The sequence below is a fragment of the Bombus terrestris genome, chromosome 9, assembly GCF_910591885.1.
Source record: "Bombus terrestris chromosome 9, iyBomTerr1.2, whole genome shotgun sequence".
Classification (NCBI taxonomy): domain Eukaryota; kingdom Metazoa; phylum Arthropoda; class Insecta; order Hymenoptera; family Apidae; genus Bombus; species Bombus terrestris.
This window is the reverse complement of record NC_063277.1, coordinates 15993179-16014328: the sequence shown is the minus strand read 5'-3', so window position 1 is coordinate 16014328 and position 21150 is coordinate 15993179. Positions and strand designations below refer to the sequence as shown.

Below are 21150 nucleotides of genomic sequence, written 5' to 3'. Positions count from 1 at the left end.
TAGAAGATATTCTATCTGAAAACCTTATTCGAAAGTATATTTTATTACTCGGATAACATTTACAAATATGTTTATATTCTGGATGAGTATTGCTTAATTGGAATGAATTTAATATGTTCGTTACCAGCACGTACACGTGCGACGCTTAAAATTAATTTACATTTAATTACAAGTTGCCAGATAAATAAAATTCGTATAACCGACGTGCCCGATTAAAACAAAAATAAATCTCAGAGTTATTATTTATAAGAAAAATATTATTAAATATCATAGAAAAATACGGGAAATAAAACACGATCGATGATGGACATTTTGTACTCCAATCCACTATAATAGCGAACGTATTAAAGACAAATTTTGTATAATCCTGCATGATACTTTCCAAATAGTAACGTATTGTACAAGCTAGGATTAACGATTGAATTAGACTTATACAAAGAATGGCTAATATCTACAATGTAAATGACGATTTTCATTAGACTCAATGGCAATGTCGACAATATCTGTGCTTCTTAAAAAATCCACTGCTACGATATTGGCAGAGTATTGCCAAACGGTGCTATACCAATTAGTTACATTTAAATTAACTTTGTGCGCCATATCTCGTAGACTCGTCAATCCATTCAAAAGAATATACGTAAGATCCGCGGTCATCTCTGCCATAGCCGATCGAGGTCTTGTTGCGCTATCCCTACAACCAAATCGTTACCAAGTTAATTTTCCGTCAATATCGTTTGTAATATGTAAAATAGATCCATCGCATTTTAGTTTTATTTTCTAAATAGTGTACCTATCACTGGTCTCAATTTTATCCAAATATCGGAACAATTGCTCGGTGCTTTGAACGTTCCCCCATTGGTGCAACACATAAGGCCACATGCTAGAGTGACTGTTCACGATTCTCATGTTTTCATAACCGATTATCAATCGTTTTCCAGAAGACCAGATCTCGTTCAACGTGGTATCCCATCCATAATTATTGGGCAAATAATAATCCCGAAATTCATCCTCCAGATACGTGGCCAATGCATGGTGATCTGATATGTTATTGAAACCTGTGAATTTACCAGAAACAGGCGATTAGAATGAAAAATAAAGTTATTCTTCGTCACGATGGATCAATGATTTAGAGTACTATCAATGGGAAATTCATGGACGTTTAAATGCAACTAGATTAAATAAGATTATCGTTTATAACAGTAGATTAAAATTGAACGCATTACCAATAGGAAATTCACGGATATCTATTATCACGATTTCTTCGGTATTGTCGAGGAACTTTTTCACTTGGTCTATAACAGTTTTTAACGAGACTGATCGATATAATGGTCCATGATTGGTCCACCAAATCTCGTTGGTCTCGCGATAACGTCCCACTCTGATGTCTAAGTACCGTACACCGTGTATTAATTGCCCGAGGATATCTAAATCCTACGAATTTGTTACTTTATTCTGCTGGCAACTACGTTGAAAATATTGCAAATTTCAATTCTCTATCCGCCGTGTTACATTTATACCTGAGTCACAGCAAAGTCTGAAACGATGCTTGCTCCGTCGTCATTCTCATTGTACGACGCGGAATCGTGAGTTCCAGGCAGAAATATCTGTTTCATTTTTAAAGGGCCCAGAATATCTTTCCTTTCTTTCATCCATGTCGGCTGAGTTCCCAGACACTTTGTATCTTTTATTTCTTTATCTGCCCACCATCTTACACTGTACTCTGAAAAAAATACCGCCAGAATTAGAGCGAGACCTTTTCCCAAGTACAGAATAATTCGAGTTAATTTATAATTATAGAAAAATATGAACAATGAATTACAGACGAATGATAGAAATTTCTGATTAAATGGCGATCCGTTTGTGAGATTAGGTTGATTAAAAAATTCTATGACCACTAACTTGTACACCTTTTCGCGAAAGAAAGGTTCGAGCTAGGTATGAACTCAGCTAGTACTCCGGTTTTCTCGACACCACTGAAACTATTCGGAACAACGGTGTAAATTTCACGTTGATCTCCCGAAGAGCTTTCCTCGAATAGCGAGATTTTGTCTCCGGGCTCGATATTAACGTTATTCCAGTAAATCTCTATCTCTCGAATCTTTGATCTCGAAATTATCGGCGAAACTAGTAAACCAATCCGGGATTGCCCTAAGTGATCGGAACAGTTAAGCTTTAAAGAACAGTTTCCAAGTTATAAATGAAATATACTTACAATGTTCCCCGGATGAATTGCAAATTCTGGCAAATGATGTCTCGTTAATTATCACCAATATGAGAACGAACAATATTCTTGTTGTATACTGCGCCATTACCTTTTTGTAATTGCAGAAAGTTGATACTACAGTGGTAGCCGTACTTTGTTTCGTTTAAAAATAATTATTGAAAATTGATCGAATATGTATAAGTCTTAGGAAATATTGTTGAGAAATTATTTAAAGCTGTTTACTTACGACTGGATTGCAGATGTTTGTGCATTTAAAAGATGCATAAAATGAACTTAATATATACAAAACTACGTTAAGTATTATTCAAAATAAAATATTTAGTAAGTGAAAAATATGCTCCAGAAATATCGATTTCCACGCACATCCATAATCTATTGATGATAAAAAGTAACTGTTAGTAATCTGTTTGGTGCGATACGTACCTAGAAAAATTCGACTTTAAAACTGAATTAGTGGAACGAGCGTAGCAGGTGACACGAATCGTGGTCGGCAGACACTAACTGATTTCTGATGAGTACGTGTCATGTAAATCTGATCAGATATTGTTGGGCCCTTTCGTTACACGACAATTATAATTGCGACTGATTAGAAATGTAAAACTAAACATGCTGTCTTATCTAATCTAAACGCAAAACATTCATTGACTCTTTACGTAAAATGCCAAAGTTTACGACAAAACGTTAGAATCTTACTGTGCCTTTCTACGTTTCTCTTCTGGTGTAATAAAGTCTACTCAATTTAGAGATCGTTTGAACGAATTACCATTCGGTTAATTAAGTACACGATAATTGGAAGTAGAATAAAGAAGAAATAAACGGACCAGCTGGAAAGGAGAGAAAAATACGAAGGAGAACGCGTGGTACTATGATATTTAAACGATGCAATGTGATTTTGCAACGAATCCTTCGTTCTTTTTCAATGAATGTGTCGACCACGTCTAACGATATTTTCCATTGCATTGTCTGTATAAGAAAATTAATTAAATCTATATTGAAATGACAATGTAACTTTGTATCGTATGTTTCTTAGACATGTTATAATATTTTTGATATGTAAAGAAAAAAAAAAAATAAATAAATAATAAGGAAAACTCTCTCACCTACCAGGTTAAGGCCCGCTGCTTGTACAAAGACGTCAATCTTACCTTTCGTAATAATATTTTGCTCGTAGTGTTGTTTCCTAAGAGGTAATTACGTCGAGCGTAACTGCATGAGAAACGACCTTCGCTTTTAGATCACTAAAGCGTTGTTTCTGCCCGATTCAGACACAAGAAGAATTTTAGTTGCCATTTGCTTTAGAGAACTGTTCTAAAAGGTTCTTAATATCCTGATATTACCGTTGGAAATATGTGAATCATAGCGTTAAATATAATATTCTCTAGTATTGAAAACGAGCAGATACAGATATTATAATCTTTCTTTATTATTCGATCGATATTGATATTCTATAAACTTTATTATCGAAGAAAGCCGATTAATATGTTAAACTCGTTGTAATATTTCAATATGACTGTGATGAGGATAGTACCTGTGATAACACAGGTGGATTAAATAATTCGGTGGTAATATTTATCTATCGTCGTTCATTTGAATTCTCGTGTATGACCAGTTGTATCAACCGTCGATAAATCTACGCAAGTCGATAATATCACAGATAGAATATTTTCACTGACTAATTTTAACTGGATTCTTTGTTAATCTTTGTGGCGTAATTCAAGCTGTATAATTGTTAAAAATAATTTAATACAATAATATATTAAATCTTTTAATAATTAAGTCGATTTTTTTTTTTAATGATATGCAATTGACTTCGTTGGAAACAATTCGAACTGCCTTTGAACGATTATTGTTGCAAACGCGGTTCGCGATCGAAGCTCGTGGTAGTGTCTTCGTCGATTCCAATTTCCAATATACCTTTTAAATTTGCGTTAAATATTTCAATCATTCCATAAATTTTGTTAGTGTCCTTTCCTTGATGCATTTGTGGTTGCATCTTGTATTAAACTCTAAAAGTAACGTGATATATTTCTACGATTCTACGAGATATCGATGTTTGTCAAATCGCAGACGAAGTCTAGTCAACGATCAAGTAAAAACGAAAATTTCACGAAAAAGTTTTATGGTAACGAATATATTAACGATATTTTTCTATTCATACCAATTATCGATAATTTCGAGGACAAAAGTACGTTGCATTTATACGTAATTTGGGTGTAACACAAATTTATGACGTCAAGTACAGACTTCAAATTATTTACGATCAAGGTTATTCATCAAATGGTAAGTGACTGTTTCGAAATTTCTAACATTTAAAGACAATAGTTAAGTAAATGAAAGAGTATTTATATAAAGTTATGAAATAGCAATAAGAATCTATTTGAATGAAATACATTAAGATATTTAATCGATTTTAATGGTTATCATCCATGTTTGCTTGTCGAACATAGGCGGGAAATTTGAAGCTCCTATTTGCCTGAATGCCACTTGTAACTTTATTTCTCATAAAATTTAGCCGTTGACATGTAATGACACGATATATCCAAAGTTAAACGAATAAAGTAAAACTAATGATTAGTAGTAAATAGTAAGTAGTAGATAGTAAAACTAATGATGATCCATGTTTGCTTGTCGAACATAGGCGGGAAATTTGAAGCTCCTATTTGCCTGAATGCCACTTGTAACTTTATTTCTCATAAAATTTAGCCGTATGACATGTAATGACACGATATATCCAAAGTTAAACGAATAAAGTAAAACTAATGATAGTTTTTATTTGAAATTATTCGTTTAACTATTAAACAATTACTTATATGGAATTATATTTAAAATAAATTTGTACGAGTTTAAACTCACATTTACTCGACTTTTTTATTTGCTTTTCACTGTTAACTTTTCGCTCTGTCTACTTAAATTTTGTACTTTTTAACGTACAAAAATTTCAGGAATAGGAAACATAGGGACGGGATTGCGAATAACGCGCAAGTTCAATTTAAGGACTTTACTCATCCTCCTTTATTACAAAACTGAGAAAAAAGAAAACTTTGCGAGAGTAACAAACTTTTGGCTTATGTGACTAGTTATAATACTCAGCGGCAATACTAAAATTAGTGCAATATAAGTATGTACATTTGTGTGATTAGGTGTGGCGGGTCCGGCAAGGGGTATTAACAGGAGATATCGAAGAAATCGAACGAGTTTCACGTTGAAACTCGAAATGAAAGTACGCAAATAAGTTAGTAAAGGGCAGATTGCCGACAAAATTAGAAATTTCACGATCTTGTATGTATGTGATGCATTTTAGGGAATATCATTCGATATATCATACGAAACGTTCGGATTTCTTATACATTTCTTTTTCATCTTAAAACAATTTTATATTAGATTCTCGTTTCTTCACCACAAGAACAATAATAACCGTCTTTCGAACACGTATAGCAACAAACGATATAGCGTTTCATTTTTCTGTACCAAAATTAGATTCTCAGCCGATACAATTCGTGAAAAGAAAGACTTTTTTTTAAATATACATCGAGTGTCGCAAGTAATCGTGGTGCAGTGTTCTCATTAATCGTATCGTAATTATTTCAGAACAATTTTATCTTCGATGTCTCTGGTTTTTTTTTTTCACACCACCGCCAATTTTTTCCCGGATAGAACCTCTTTTTCTTATACAATCGTTAAAACTCGTATCTTACACAGTGTAAAAACATGTTCTTTTTACGCGTGCGCGTGCATCATCGTTTTCGCTGTAAGAAAGTTGACAACGACGTTCGCCGACTCTTTCTTTCCGCGTCGTAAAGTATTCGCGCGTTACTTCTTTCACCTCACAGGCAATCAGACTTATTTCTTTCATTCATCTCAATGCTCGCACGTTCGCTACTTTTTCTTCTTTAACGGGATAAAACGACAACTTAACTTATTTCGGGTTACAGGGGTACGGTTTTTCATCGTTATCGAATATTGCTAGCCCATAATTATTATTATTATTATTATTCCTTATTTCTTTCCTACGACGTTCCTCGTATCCGGTAAACTCATCATTCAAATGATATAGACGATAGTTTTGCGTGATTGATTATCGACAATGTGACCGTTACAATTTGACTCGAAGAAAATAATCAATTTCTAGTAAAATATGAAAGAGATTCTCATCGGTATGCACGGTTTATCGTTTTTATTTTACGTCGAACATCTTTCTAAAACGTTATAAATCTCATCTTCTATTAAAACGAGAGGAAGATCGAAATATATGTAAAAGTTTGAGCATCGCGACACGAAGTATTTTTTTTTATAAATTCGGTACAATGATATTATCAAAATTAGAATAATAATTCCAATGTTATTCCCATATATCGGAATGTGATCAGTTTCTATAATTCCATTCACCGATAATAATTAGTCGATTTGGGCGAGTTCGCAACACAGATAGCGGCGTAAAACCGTGTATAAATACTAAACTAATTCGCTATTCAATAGTCTCTGTCTTGGAAGACACGGTATGGCAGGATTTTTTGATTAGGAATAACGTTTCTTATGGAAAGGTCTGGATTTTGGTTTCTCCTCGCGTTCTCCGGCTCATCTCTTCGATATTATCCTCAGAATTTCAATAAATCCTCACCCATTATCCGTCAGTTCTATATAACTTTTTCTCTATCGATCGTTCGATTCTATTTTATTCTTTCCATTGAGAAAATTGCAACACAGTTAGGCGATATCTCATGTCGTAAATATAACATTTCCAACAATTCTGACGGATAATGGGTTACAATGGAATCGCGAAACCTTTCGAAAAACCGAGGGGGAACGTTTGGGAGAATTCGCCCATACGGGATAAATAATAAATTACGATTATCTATTAATTAAGGATCAAGCGCCTTCGGGGAAAGCTTTTATCGTTCACGAATAATGTTCGAATGTCATTCGACAAATTTCTAACTCAATTTCGTATAACGTGATTTTTTAAATAAATAAAATTAATTAAAACAATTTCTTTTAAGTTAGATTTAAAAAAAAAGAACGGAACCACTTATCGATTTAGTTAATCTTCTCACTGTGTTCTATACAATGTGAAAATGTATGAAGCACAAAGTTACTAATAATTTAAAATCTTCCGAATGGATTTCATGAACAATATATATATATATATATATTTATATATATGTATATTCTTTTTTTTAAATGCAGTTTAACACGGGCGATCTGGTCAATGTCTCGGACGACTATTGACGACAAATTGGCGGCTGACGTTGTGGCGGATATGTGACAATTCTTACGAATTAACAAAAGTGCTACGAAGATGAAAACGGGTTGTTCAATTCGTGAGATTCTTCTGCCTGAACACGGCACACGCTTCGACGCGCACTTTCGAACCAAAAGAAAAACAAATTCCCCTTTTTCGCAGAAAACAGATACATCCCTTGCATTCCATACGAAACTATTTTTTCAACCATCGTTGCTTTCTATTGCTCCGAGAAACGTGTGAACGAAAAATCACGCGCGATGAAATCGCAAATATCATGCTGCATCATAGCGATATTTTGCTTTTCACAATGTCGCTCTTATTCCCTATTTAACGAGTAACAAACCCGATAATCCACTAAGCGAGCAAAATAATTCGTTGCTAAAGGAATAGCTTCTTAACTTCTACGTTTAACGATCATAAATTAAAAAAAAAAAACGAATATCGAATAATTAATTAGAAAAAAAAACGAACACGAACACCTGTGCTCCGATTGTACACGATCCCTAAAAGGAAAGAAAGAAGAAAAAGACGAAGAAAAGGAAATTACGTATATCGGTATTCATTAGATCGTTACATCTATAACGTTTTATAGTTTCTATCGTTATACGATATATAGTATAGTTCGATGAATTGTTATACACGTATACATGCTGTTTATTATCGATATTATATACTTAAGGTAACAAGGTCTGTATAAAATATAGGATTATGCACCTCGAGTTCTTTTTCCCCCCTTCTTCTTTTCTGTATATAGAGAAAATTGAAGTTTCCTGTTGCTTTTGGTTACGTGTGCTACATGAATAGGAGAATCTTAAATATCCGGGCAGTCTGGATAAAAATACGCCGGAAATCGATCGGAAATTAACGTTAACACTTTCCTTCGATCGATCATTTCCATAAGGATAATTGAGGGATTCGACGATGGATAAATTTGGTGAATTTTATCAAAAAGAGATATAAGCTAATGAAAAAAGAAGTTTCATATCAGGCTGATCAAATTGTTTATATTCGAACGATTATACGACATTTATCAGTGTAAATTTTCTTTCTTATTTGTAACGTATTGGTGTTTAAACGTTTATGAGAAACGGTATAGGTAGTATAGTTTCCATAGTACTGTACATAATACTTTTCTTCTCACAGTCTCTCAATTATCCTTTTTTTTTTTTTCTGATTTCCGAGTTCAAGCTGTATTATAATAAGTTTAGTCTTGCAGGCTATTCGCGATCCAGGAATCTTGGATTTCGAATCTTATCTCGTTAAACTTGTCTAAGTTAATTTTTACGTTGTACCTTTTTTTATTGCTCCTAGTACCTTGAGACGATAGAAACTATTTTCTATGGCTTCTTGCTTGTATATTTATATAGTTTGATCGTGCTTAGGCAGTATTCGTTTTACGTAACTTTTTATTAGAGTTCTATTTATAAGGAGACGTTTGAAAAGGAACCTAACGAAACCCGAAGAAGGCGTTAGAACGAATCCTAAAAAGAAAACTACTTTTACGGTTAAATATAAATCGAACGTCGACTAATTGAATAACCTTGGTCGTTTTACACGTTAAACAAAAATATACGTAGAATAATTTATTTTACATTTGACATATCAACGGATATCAAGAAAATGAGAAATTGATCAAAGCTTTTGGATTCGATCCAAACTTGCGATAGTAATAACTAACGATTATGGTCGCTCTTAATCTCGAAGAAACCAAAGAACATTCAACGATTTATATCTATAAATAATGTTATTCGACACTCGGAACTGAAACTTTGTCACTATCGTTCGTAATTTCCTCTTCCGATTCCCAGATCACGTTTTTTTTTTCAGAAGAAGTGGCGCTTCGATTTTAGAAAAAAAAAAAAAAAAAACATCGAAAATGAAGACCGCGGAATTATGTACAGGCAGTTGCAAAGATTCTTACGATACTCGTAATTACCGCGAATATTTCTCTATCGAAGGCCAGTCGTTCGAACGAAGGAATATTTGAGGCGCGATATACGTATACAATTTAAAAACTAAATCTTCGGTGTCAGTCCATTGAAATTCTACTAGACGCAGCGCGCATTTTTTCTTGTGCGTACATTCGCGCACCCTATACATACTATATGAACGCTTACAACTAGTACCGTAACTAGAACTATCACAAATTCCGAAGTGGCCTGTCGTTTAATTAGTTTCGTTCGATAAACAACGCCCAAGCACCACGTTCAGAGAAAAAGAGAAACGATCCTATAAAACCGAGTAGCAAAAAGAAAAATACTGAATCAACAAGACCATATACGTTGCTATAGGGTGTGGAAAACAAAAACAAGGATCCAAGACGTTAACGTTATTAATGAAATTATTTCAACGAAATATTTTACTCACTGAGAAGAATAGAACACGTCTGATCGGTATAATACTCAAAGAAGAAAGGAAACGATCTGAGAATACGAGTATATGGAATAAAGAGACGAGAGATATTGTACGTAAGAGGAAACAACATGGTACCGTAATTATAGATTATCGTTAATATCAGAAAAAATCATAGAAAAACAAGGAACTTTCTTTTCTCTTTGCCAAGTAATATTTCCAAGTATAACTTCCTTCTCTAATTTCGATGCAACATTCGCACGACTGATGAGCGAGTTAACGCTACCGTTCATAAATATCCATTGATCGGATTTGGTGGATTTATAGTACAAGTATGAGTATTTCGTCACAGTATACAATTGCCTATAAAAAAATAAACATTTCTCGTAAAGGAACAAGTTGTATCAAAGATAATTTAGCAAATTATTCATCCGAATGAATAGTACGAGTGAGAAAAATCTTGGAGCTTTCCTCCTAAACACCCTGTACATTCAGAAAGCAGTCCAGCCGGTGAAATTTAAACGAAAGTCATCAAAGCAACCAGCACGATTCACGCCCGATGTTGCTTCTCCTCTTTTACGACTAATTTATCGATTTAAAGCGTCGAGCGATGCCTTCCGAACCTGGTTCACCGTGAGACACTTCACGGAAATTCATCCTCACGTTAATTAACCGTCTATGATTACTTAGTATAGGCAACTAAGGTGCTGCACACGCTTCGTAGCGCGCGTGTGTCTACGTTTCGGTGCTGCTGACTTTACCGTCGATTACGCTAAATTAGGATATTTGCCTGCGAAACGAATTAAGAGATTTCTTTTACTTGACTGATAGTTCGTCGACAGACTCGATAAGCTAGGCTTGTGCTCACCCTGTTCATAGTTACTAAATCTAGATCCAGAAAATCTATTTATATACACGAGAACCGATACAGATGCGTATCGCAAACGTAATGTGCGATTGGACCACATTCTAACATTCTAACATTCTAACATTCTAACATTCGATAAATTAACGCGAGAAAACACGACATATTGGCTTGGAAACTAAGTGATTGCGGATTTTGTCATTAGATGGTATTGACAAAATTCGCAATCGCTTAGTTGCCAAGCCAATATGTACATCGAAAGTTGTATAGGTCGTATGAAAGTAATCAGTGACACTGAGCCGCACTGTGAACCTCTATCTACCAGTTTTTTTTCTTCTTTTTTATTTAGTTTTATTACCTTTCGCTACTTTACCTCGCATTTGATTGTTTTTGCAGTCTATTTCAAAGAATGTGATTTAATATCTGATAGATAGAAAGTGGCGTGTGTATTAGATCGAAACGGAAAGGACTCGGATTAACCTATCGAGAGGTGCCAGACGATTTACGCTATTTGAATCTAACAGTTCCTTAACGACGTAATTATGGAAAGAACGTTCCAAGAATTTGACTAATATGTTTTTCGTCCACGTTTGAAAGAATAAAATTTGAAGAAGTTGAAAGAGGATTGTTAGATATAAATGGCATTATTAATCGATTTATACGAACTGTACGTACGATTTATACGATTAATCGATAGAAGAATATCATAGAAATACTTTTCGTATCTTTGAATCGCATAGCAAACATTTGCGAAGTATTTATTATTATGATATAGTTTAATTTACCTTGGTTAAAGTCGCGTCCATGCAATTTTTATAAATCGTTCCACTGCCTAGCGTTTAATAGATCAAGATCGTAGATCCCTCGTTTAAGGATTCAACAATTCAGTAATAGTGCAGTTAATGACTTATTAAGGGAGTTAGTTCTAGTTACGGCACTGATCACCTGCATCAACAAAAAACTCTTCCCCTCGCGCGTTTCCTTATGGAAACACGTGCTTCCACGTATCGGGAAATGCACGCGAAACGATTTCCTGCCTTCAGGCACTAGGCGGCAATAATAAATACTTTAATAAAATCGATCACCCACATAGAACGTAGTTCACTGCTTTTTTTTAGTCTTTTATGCGTTGGCCCGGCATTCGATTTTCGATATTCCCTTTCCCTTTTAATTAATTGTTTAATTTTAGTTCATATACACCCTAAGGGTTCTATATTTTTCTTTTATTCATTTATTTATTTATTTTCCACAAACGTTGATTCGATACAATTTTCTCTCTCTCTATCTCTCTCTCTCTCTCTCTCTCTTCCTCTTCTAGTTATTCGAAATGTTTATACTCTTTTATTTACACGATTTTTTAATTTCTACTTATTGCAACGCGTAAAAAATAGTCGTTTATTATTCAAACACGAGACTCACGATAAATACACACGATTAATGCCCATTAGAATATTTTGATTTTCGAGAATATTATCATACAGTTTCCAGTCTCTCTTTCTCATTAGCATATTTTAGCGGCAAACTTTAAATTTCGTTTTTACACATTTTTTTTTTTTTACTTCTTTAGTTTCTTCTTCGTCGCTTTTAATATCATTATACACATTGTCGATATCATGGAACACAATGAAAGAGAGAGAGAGGGAGAGAAAAAGACCCTTCCTGAAAAATTTAGTAGAATTAGTATGTTAACGATTAACGTTTTAAACGTGGCATCGAAAAATATGCAGTCAAATACGAGAAAAAATGGATTCGAGGATCAACAACGAGGAATAAAATATTGTTTCTACAATTCCGATCGTATTGGTCTGTTTTTTTTTTTTTTTTTTTTTTTTTTTATCAACGTAGACAACGTTCGACAAGCTCAAAATATTCCAATTTATTTTAGAATCTTTAAATTGAAATCTTTCTGCCTTACTAGTTCTTAAGAAAGCGTGAAAATTCATAGTAAATAAAAGATAAACATCCCCCGGAGATATTAAAAAATTTTTTTTTTATAATATGAAAAATATTTCGCAATATCACATTCGATCGAAACTTCAAAATCAATTTTTTCGTTAACACGTCGTCGTTCGTTCAAATTTCATTTCATTTGACCAAATATTTTAGAACACCCTAGTATATACAGTGCCGCGAATTAAAACATTCATCCTCTGTTATTTATTGGTCTATCATTCGTCTAATTATCGAAATTTCAAGGAATATCGAGCCAACATTTCCCCTACATCGTTCTATCCGGATACGAATCGTTATGTTAACATTATTATCACTATTTGTTATACAATAATATATACAACGTGTGCGATGGTGAACATCTCAGGACTCGATTTCAAGGATTCTCCTGTACGCGTTATTTACTGAATATTGCCTTATTCGAACACCGGTATCTTTGTAATTAAATAAATCTGTTCATTAACAAACACATCTTAACCCTGCTTCGCTCTCTAACTAATTCTTTTATCCAATTATATTTTTCTAATTGTCAATTGTAGTTGTCAATGGTTTTAATAACATCCGATGCTTAATCTCATCAAACATTGACGCAAGGAAGATTTAATTTAATTTAAGTAACTGAATCAATTGGCAACTAGTTGATTAAAATGTTTCCAAGTAAATTGGAGCGGCTTTCAGTAAATAACAGCGTATCGATAGAACCGTATGCACATAGGTCGAGAAGATAAAGACGGAATAGTTTAGAAATGTTTGTAACAACGGGGCAAACTCATTGTGATCGACCATTAGGGTATATAACATGTTCGCGATGCTTCGTAACTAATCGTAAGTAAGATTGCTTGTTTCCATTCGACTGTTCCCTATTCCTTCAAGAGATTATTCACACGGTTGCACGGTTTAACCTTAAAACGATGAGAGTTGTATGCTTTTAGAATCTCGTATATCTGTGTTGCCGAAGATATTAGACCGCGGAGATCGAATATCTCAACAATAAAACACGACTATCTCATATCGTTATTATTCTTTTAGTAACGTTTTATCCTATGTAATACCTGCCTGACTGCTAATCGTAGCGTAGTTTATGGTAAAATTAACTTACCACACACTTTCGTTTGTTAAATATTTTCCCCGTTTAAAACCGCTTCGTCGGTTTAAAAGTCTATCTATCCTTTTTGAAGGCTATGGCGAGTGAAATTTCACCCTAGCCCGCTTTATCTTAATATCATCGTGCTGCAATACATAATACTACTGAACTAACTGCTGCGAACTATTCGTCTAACGTTGAACGATAATAATACGTTTAGTTCAGTTTGTTTGACTTGGTGAACTGTTTAGTTAAAGAAAGATGTGCTGCGGTGAACGAACGTCCGTGTATGACAACCGTTAAGGGTTAAAATAGAAAATGAAAAAGAACGAGAAGGTACATGGTATTCGCGCAGGTCAGACTTCCGACTATGTGCATCCTTATTCTCCGTTTTTCAAATCGCTATCGTTAATGTTAAAGCTAGCACGGATAAATTACGGCAAATATTTGACGAAATCGAACAATATACCGCTGAAATATTGCTAAATTAAAGGAACTTCTATGCGTGCGCTAGCAAACCATTAGAATTAGTAATAACGGGACACGAGCTACGCTCGCGAATCAAATATAAAATAAAAATAAGTTAAATATTTACATATATGTATAAACATAGAAATAATAATAATAGTGATAATAGTAATAATAACATATGATATATTTATAATATATATACTCTTTTATCTCCGTGCGAAGTTGATCCAGGTAAACGAAAGGTTGCAATGCATGATACGGCATGTACAAGGTGTTCGGTTTTTATCGATTCATATAAACGTTTAAAAAATTATTCGCGCCACCATAATACACTTTTATGATAAATATACGAGAAAATTTCAATGAATATCATTAAACAGTGAAAATATTCAAGAAGCGAAAAAGTATGGTTTCTTTCTTTTCCTTAAGCGTTATAACAATCTATGCAATGTTGATAAAATCGTAATTACTCCGTGTTACCATTCTTAATCGATGCAACCATGTAAGCGTACATTAATACTGTGCGCTAGAACGTGTACGCTTTGTCAGAGATTTTGCATCGATTACTTACGTCTCGCGAGCGTCCACGACTTTTACGGAAAAGCAGAAAAGCAAATCAAATGACGTTCGAAAGAAAAGAAAAAAAAAATACGTACGAAGCTACTGCCATTTTGGCGTACTAAACAAATTTAATACTACTACGGACCGTTCAAAACGTTCAAACAGAACAAAAAGGAACACCCAGTACATAACCATATCGTAAATTCTCTTTCACGAAATAGACTCGAATTTTAATACCTCGGACCGACTCAATTCGTGTCTCCATTCAAAATAATGAAAGAGCGAGAAATCGGAAACGGAGACTGTTATCGTTCAATAACCGGAAAGAACATAATCTTTCTGGTGGAACGGACTTCTCGCAACGTCCGTCGATAAAAGCCTCTCTGGAACTTCTGTCTGTACCTGCGCCAATGATTCGTGCGCCATGATACGCGTACACCTTTCTGTCCCCTTTTTCTTTCATTGCCCCTGCGAGTGTGTATGTCGATCGGTCGAAGAGTGAATATATATATATATATATACTGCAGCCGAAATACTTATCCGAACGTGTGCCTATTATGTGTACATATATACATATATATATAATAATATATATATGTATATATATATACATACATATATATATATATCATTACAATAAAATAGAGATATACTCTTTTTCTGTCTCTTAGATTCCCTTTGCATTTACCTAAGCCGCTATACACGCTTACAACGCTTAACTATTCTTTATACGTTTAATTATATTCAGTACTTATTGCAAGAAGATTGTTGGCATGCTTATTGCAAGTGTTCTCTTTTTTTTTTATTTTCTTTCTTTTCTTTTTTACCTAGAACAACGTATACGTTGCACGATGGAAACGCGGCTTAGCGCGCATGTGCCCCCGGAAGTGTAACAACCATTATCTTCCTCCGCGAATAAAATATGTGTACACGCGCACACGGGCACGACTCGCGTAAACTATATACGTATGCTGAACAAGGAACTCTGGTATCTATGTGTGTACTATGTACGTGCGGAGAGGGATCAGTGTGTCTGTCTATGGATTCTCGAGCGCTCGACGATCGCCTAAATTACCCCCCCCCCTTCCCCTCCCCTCCCACCCCTCCCCCTTCCCTTTATTCAATCTCTATCTCTATCTCCTGTCTCTTTCTGTCGGCTTCCGGTCGACTCTGTCCTATGAACACAGTCTGGGATCGATTCGTGGACGAAATGGGGTGGCGGTGCATCGCCGTGCAGCTGCTTCTTTGCCTCTTTTTTCGATCGTTCTTTTATGATGGAACGAATCGCAGAATGAATCGGAAGTTTCTGTAAGGGAATAGGATTTAGAAAAAGATCACAGAATGGATATAAAACTGGAAAGGGGAATTGCTTGAGCATTTTCATCAGTTGATTTTATAGATCGAATAAAGGGAAAATGTAAGAGTTTCTTAAATTTTGAAAGCGTTCTGTTGTCAGACTGCAAGTATAGAATTTAGCAAATATGTACAGTGATTGATCAGTGTATACATTCGCCTAAATTTTATAAGATTTTAGTGAAAGTAAATTCGTTTGTTTAATAGAAGAGATCAGTAGCACGAGTTTGAATAGTATCTTGTTTCAAAATTTTGTAATTTTTTTAACGATTCTGCTGCCAGAAAGAAAGTAAATCAATAGATTATATACGTCGCGGTGATGTAATTTCTAATCAAATTATTTTACCGTTTGGCTGCACCGCCAGATTTTCTCGGTGATCCAGAGATCGTTTCGCGAGTAGCATCATTTTTAGCCCACCGTTTTTTCGGAAAACCTGACTGACGTCGTTCGTATAAAAATGGAAACGAACTCTGCTTAATTTTTGAACCTTAGAGTATTGCGACAGTGTGAAAAAGAGGGGTTTTTTTTTTTTTTTTTTTTAATTCATGGTATTGCTAAGTCTTCCTCTCTTGATAGAACGTTGGTAGATATGTATAAGCATCCATAAATCTTGACACATCGAGTCCCACTTGGCAAATGGAGCACGACAATGCGATTCGATGAGCTTTGAACTTTCGATCGGTCGTCGCGTCGTTTTGAAACGATCGACGAAGAAAGTACCTACGACGCGAATGTGTCTTCTTCCACTTTCTTCTTCGCAAAAATTGCGTGTGAATACAGTGAATTCATTGTTACTCAGCATTTCCAGTCGTTTATGCATCGAAGCACAATCAAATTACTGTTATCTGTAGAAAAATGTTTTCCTTCGGAGTCTCTCGAGTCTCTTTTATTTCCGTCTATTTTTCTGGATCTAATAACTAACAGTCAGTAATGTTCCCTTTATAAAAATGTACACAATCAAAAATTTGATCTTGGACGAGCTCCAAACTTGGCAAGTTTAGACAGGGCAGTTTTGAACAATGAGTTGAAAATGCAACGAGTATCAAACAACAAAGAATTCATTGTACCTGGGCTTACGAACTTTACGCAACTTCGTACCTAGCACATATAATTAGTCAGTTCTTTGAGCGGCAGGAGACAGCAAGTTAACAAAAAAACGCATGTCCCTAAAACATTATCTACTAATCTAGAGAGAAAAAGTAGAAGAAAAACAGAAAGAAATATCCATGTGAAAGGACGAAACGAAATATAATCCTTTCAAGGAATGAACAAAGTTCGTAGGCTTGCATGGCCGAGGAGCTAAGAGCTTTTGGTTACGCTTTCTAAGAAGAAAAACAAAAGAAATCAAAGAAAAATATCGCGTCAGACTGGATTCTGCCTTCAAACGCTTTTGGTTAAGTTAAACGTTATACATACTATTAGCGCTCGGGTAGAGCGGAGAACGTATGCGCGAAAAGCTGTGAAGATATTCTTAGTCGCTCGTTGCCATTAAGGTCCTAATTGGAAATCAACGAGTACCAACAGACGAATCATTTTCAAGTATCGTCCTGAACTTGTCAGGCTGGCAAGAAACAGAAAAAAAATCCTTGCCTATTCCCGTCTGCCGAACTCGTTGGGCCCTCGTTTGCGATTCATTGCCCTGAGTATCCTTTGTACATCGTACCTAAACGAGTTTGTGACTTGCCGGGGACTTGTCCCGGACGAATACACTTACGCCATTGAAAAATTCGCTATTATAGACTGACCGTAGAATTTCATCGATCGAGGGGTACGTCCTCCATGTTGGCTACATTACCGAAATGCTGGAAGCCATTCTTAAAAATGCGTCCCCTGCTGGTGCCAGCCTTTGTCTGATCCAACAGCGTCACGTTGTCCTCGAACTCCTTTACCCACCTGGCCGTCTCATTGCCCCAATGAAATCTGATAGGAGCTGCGTGATGATAGGGTTTCTTCATACCCGAGTTTCGGCTCTCCACACCTTCCATCGAGTGGTAGAACGATTTTTCGTAGAAATCTTGGCCAAGAAACGGCTCCAGCTCTGACACGATCTCCATGAACGTGGGACGATCGTTTGGTCGCCACTTGAAACACTTCTCCATGATCTTCTGGATATTTTCGGGACAATTACGTGGAATATTTAGAGTCCCTTTGTGCAATACATGGCTGAGCACTTCCTCGTTAGAGAAACCTTGGTAAGGAATCTCTGCGAGAGTTAAAATCTCATAGAGAACCACACCGAACGACCAGACGTCAGAATCTGACGTAAACACACCGTCTGACAGATTCTCCGGTGCCATCCATCTGATTGGAAGAAGACCTTTCCTACCGATTTTGTAGTAGTCCGTTTCATAGACGTCTCTGGCCATGCCAAAGTCACCGATCTTGCACACCAAGTTCTTCGACACCATGCAATTCCGCGCAGCTAAGTCTCGGTGGACGTACTTTTTCGATTCCAAATAAGCCATACCATCGGCTATCTCAGCTGCCATTCTCATAATTCTGCAGGCATCCGGCACGAGATGGGTGTCGCGAATCCGACGCAAATAGGTCTTCAGATCTCCATTCTCCATTAATTCCATGATAACGAACGGGGGGTTCTCGATGGATACCACGCCGATGAGTTTAATTATGTGAAAAGTCGAAAAGTTCTTCATTACCGAGGCTTCGTTCAGGAACTCGTTCTTCTCCCTCTGACTAGCCGTCTTCGAAATCGTTTTGATGGCCACTGGCGTAGTCTTGTCGTACACTCCCCTATACACCATACCAAAATTGCCCAAACCAAGTTCCTCCAAGATCTCCACGCTTTCCCTAGGTACTTCCCACTCGTCGATCACGTACTTTGTTTCTATGTAATCAGGGTTTACACTGGCGATCAGTCTTTCCTGTTTCTTCCTCTTCTGATGATGCCTCAAAACGATGAGTAAAACGACCAACATCACAGACAAAACACCAAATGTGAAGAACGCTATTAACGTGATGGGCGTGGTGTTGCTCAGACCTATGGAAAAATACACCACGTTCGAGAAGTTACCATCACCGGCCAACGACGTGGACCTCATCCGTAAACTGTATTTTCCAGGACTCAGGTTCTTGATCAAGTAACTGTTCACGGTATCTCTTCGACCAGTTTGTGGGATGCACTCGGTGCTCTTCTTCGCGTCTTTCACGTCCAAGTTGGTGTATTCGATGGTGTATGAAACGGTGAGGGCGTTAGGATCTTTCACCAGGTCCCAAAAAACCTCAACGATGGTGTTGTTGGTCACCTGCACCTTCACGTTCTTCACGTCATCCGCACGATTCCGCTTCCTCGTTCGGGTGTTCGTGTACTGAATCGATGAGCACATATTCGACTCGTTGACTTTGACGCCGCACGCGGCTATACTAATGATGTAGCGCGAGTAATGGCGCAGATTCTTGATCACGAACGAATTGTTTCGACCGCTAACGTTGTACGTGACCGCGTGCTTGTCTAACACGTTCCCCGTGGACTTGGATGCGTCGAATCTACTGGATTCTTCCGGTCGAGGGGTGGACAGATTGTTTGCCAGCTCGTAGAACTGATTGTCCACGGTGTTGTAGGAGTTGTACACGCAATAATCCTTCCAGCCGGGTGATATGTAGCTGATAGTCGTGTTCTCGTGGCAGAAAATCTCGAACTTCTTCGACGTGATGATATTCCTGTTCGTGTTTTTCGAGCAACACGAAACCCGATTTACCACTGGCGTCTTCACGGTTACGTCCGGCACCACTTCCTCGGATTCCAGTTCATTGTCTAGCGTATCGTTGCAGTAATCCCTGGACGAGATTAGATTCTCGTCTTCGTAGATCATGACGCTAGAGACCATATAGTATCCTATTGGCCCATTAGGGAACAGTGGCGGTTCCCACTTGACTAGAATCTCAGTCTCGCTCAAGGCAGTGGATACTGCGTTCATCGGAGGCGATGGAATGGTACTCTTCGTCCGGAAGAAGATGATTCTCGACTGGCCCACTGGTCCTACGAACTTGGTGGTCCTGGCGTTGAACGTCTTTACGTACACCGCGTACATAGTGTAGGGTTTCAGGTTGCTGATATGCTTCGAAACCGTTGTGTTCCATTTAGGAATATCTACGTCGACTATCTGCCAGGTGTTGTTCCACCCGCAAGCGTTCATCTCGTACGTGATGTTCTGATTTTCCGTCTCAATATAATTCAACAGGTAACTGAGCAACTGCTGCCCTTCCGGTGGCTTGTAGCTATCCCACATCAAATCCGCGTAATCAGGTCCCAGATTTTTAACCGTGATATTTATATTCACTATATCGCAAGCCACTTTCTCGCCATTCGATTGCGGCTGTATTTCCAGGTCGGTGTAGTTCGTGATGTTCACCATTTGACTGAACTGTATGATTTTGGATAAACAGAGCTTTGGATTGTAATGGAAAAAGAGTCGGCCATTTTCGATTCTGATTTCTTGCCCAGGTGGGAACAGGCTGGACAGATTGGGATTGTCCAAGACGGATAGGCTGGCGTTGTTAATGTCCAGTTTCTCACCCTTGATAACCTTGAGCTTTTTGAAGAAATTCAACGAGGTGATGGGGAACGAGTGAGTGATCTTGACGTACTCGGTAATTTCTTCGACTCGACCGAATGCGTCGCTTAGTTCGTTCATTATGTTCGGATTTCCATTTCGAATTTGGAACTCCAGCGCTCCTTTCACTACGGTTATACCACGGAAGCTCTGGGCGTCGGAGATGTGGCGGATCAGAGCTCCGTGGCCGACCTTCCGGCAGCTGTTCACGCAAGCGCGACACGTGGTCATCTGTAATTAGAACGAAGTGTTATGAATGGTATGTGTTACCAGAAATACAGAGCACATCGCTACCATTTGTAGAAGACACTTGCTATAGGAATCTAATTGATTTCTTATTTATTAGTTACTATTAACTAAAGTTAACAACGATCTACGAACTGACCGAAACTCATAAAGACCTACTGACATTTTCTTTGCAAATTAAAATCTGCCCCTATTTCCGCACTGCAGCTGTTCAGAGAACGATTGACTTA

General features: G+C 36.8%; 2 protein-coding genes across 16 annotated transcripts in view; both read right to left on the bottom strand.

The window, feature by feature from the left end:
- Window positions 1–24: 24 nt before the first annotated feature.
- Window positions 25–3917, bottom strand: LOC100645013 (PI-PLC X domain-containing protein 1). Of its 7 annotated transcripts, none has more exons than XM_003397896.4 (8): window positions 3370–3917; window positions 2451–2596; window positions 2213–2355; window positions 1900–2148; window positions 1518–1720; window positions 1224–1431; window positions 791–1055; window positions 25–691 (listed from the first exon to the last, which is right to left on the bottom strand). In XM_003397896.4, the coding sequence occupies exons 2-8, from the start codon at window positions 2486–2488 to the stop codon at window positions 445–447; spliced, it is 1353 nt and encodes a 450-aa protein (XP_003397944.2). In that variant the 5' UTR covers window positions 2489–2596; window positions 3370–3917; the 3' UTR covers window positions 25–444. The 7 variants fall into 7 exon arrangements, with proteins under 7 accessions (XP_003397944.2, XP_003397943.2, XP_012167478.2 ...); XM_003397895.4 differs by lacking the exon at window positions 3370–3917 and adding an exon at window positions 2727–3255 and having other exon boundaries at window positions 2451–2647; XM_012312088.3 differs by lacking the exon at window positions 3370–3917 and adding an exon at window positions 2727–3255.
- Window positions 3918–5207: 1290 nt separating this feature from the next.
- The window catches only part of LOC100645413 (insulin-like peptide receptor), a 43076-nt gene continuing 27133 nt past the window's right edge, over window positions 5208–21150 (bottom strand). For all 9 annotated transcript variants that reach the window (XM_048408919.1, XM_048408916.1, XM_048408915.1 and 6 more), the window contains one exon: window positions 5208–20905. In XM_048408919.1, the coding sequence (XP_048264876.1) occupies window positions 17858–20905 (3048 nt within the window). In that variant the 3' untranslated portion in view covers window positions 5208–17857. The remainder of the gene's footprint in view (window positions 20906–21150) is intronic.

Coding starts and splice junctions, on each gene's coding strand:
- LOC100645013 (XM_003397896.4), bottom strand. CDS start 2,488: ATGCATCTTTTAAATGCACAAACATCTGCAATCCAGTC. Junction 2,149..2,212: donor CAATTCATCCGGGGAACATT/GTAAGTATATTT, acceptor CCGATCACTTAG/GGCAATCCCGGATTGGTTTA. Junction 692..790: donor AAAATTGAGACCAGTGATAG/GTACACTATTTA, acceptor ATTTGGTTGTAG/GGATAGCGCAACAAGACCTC.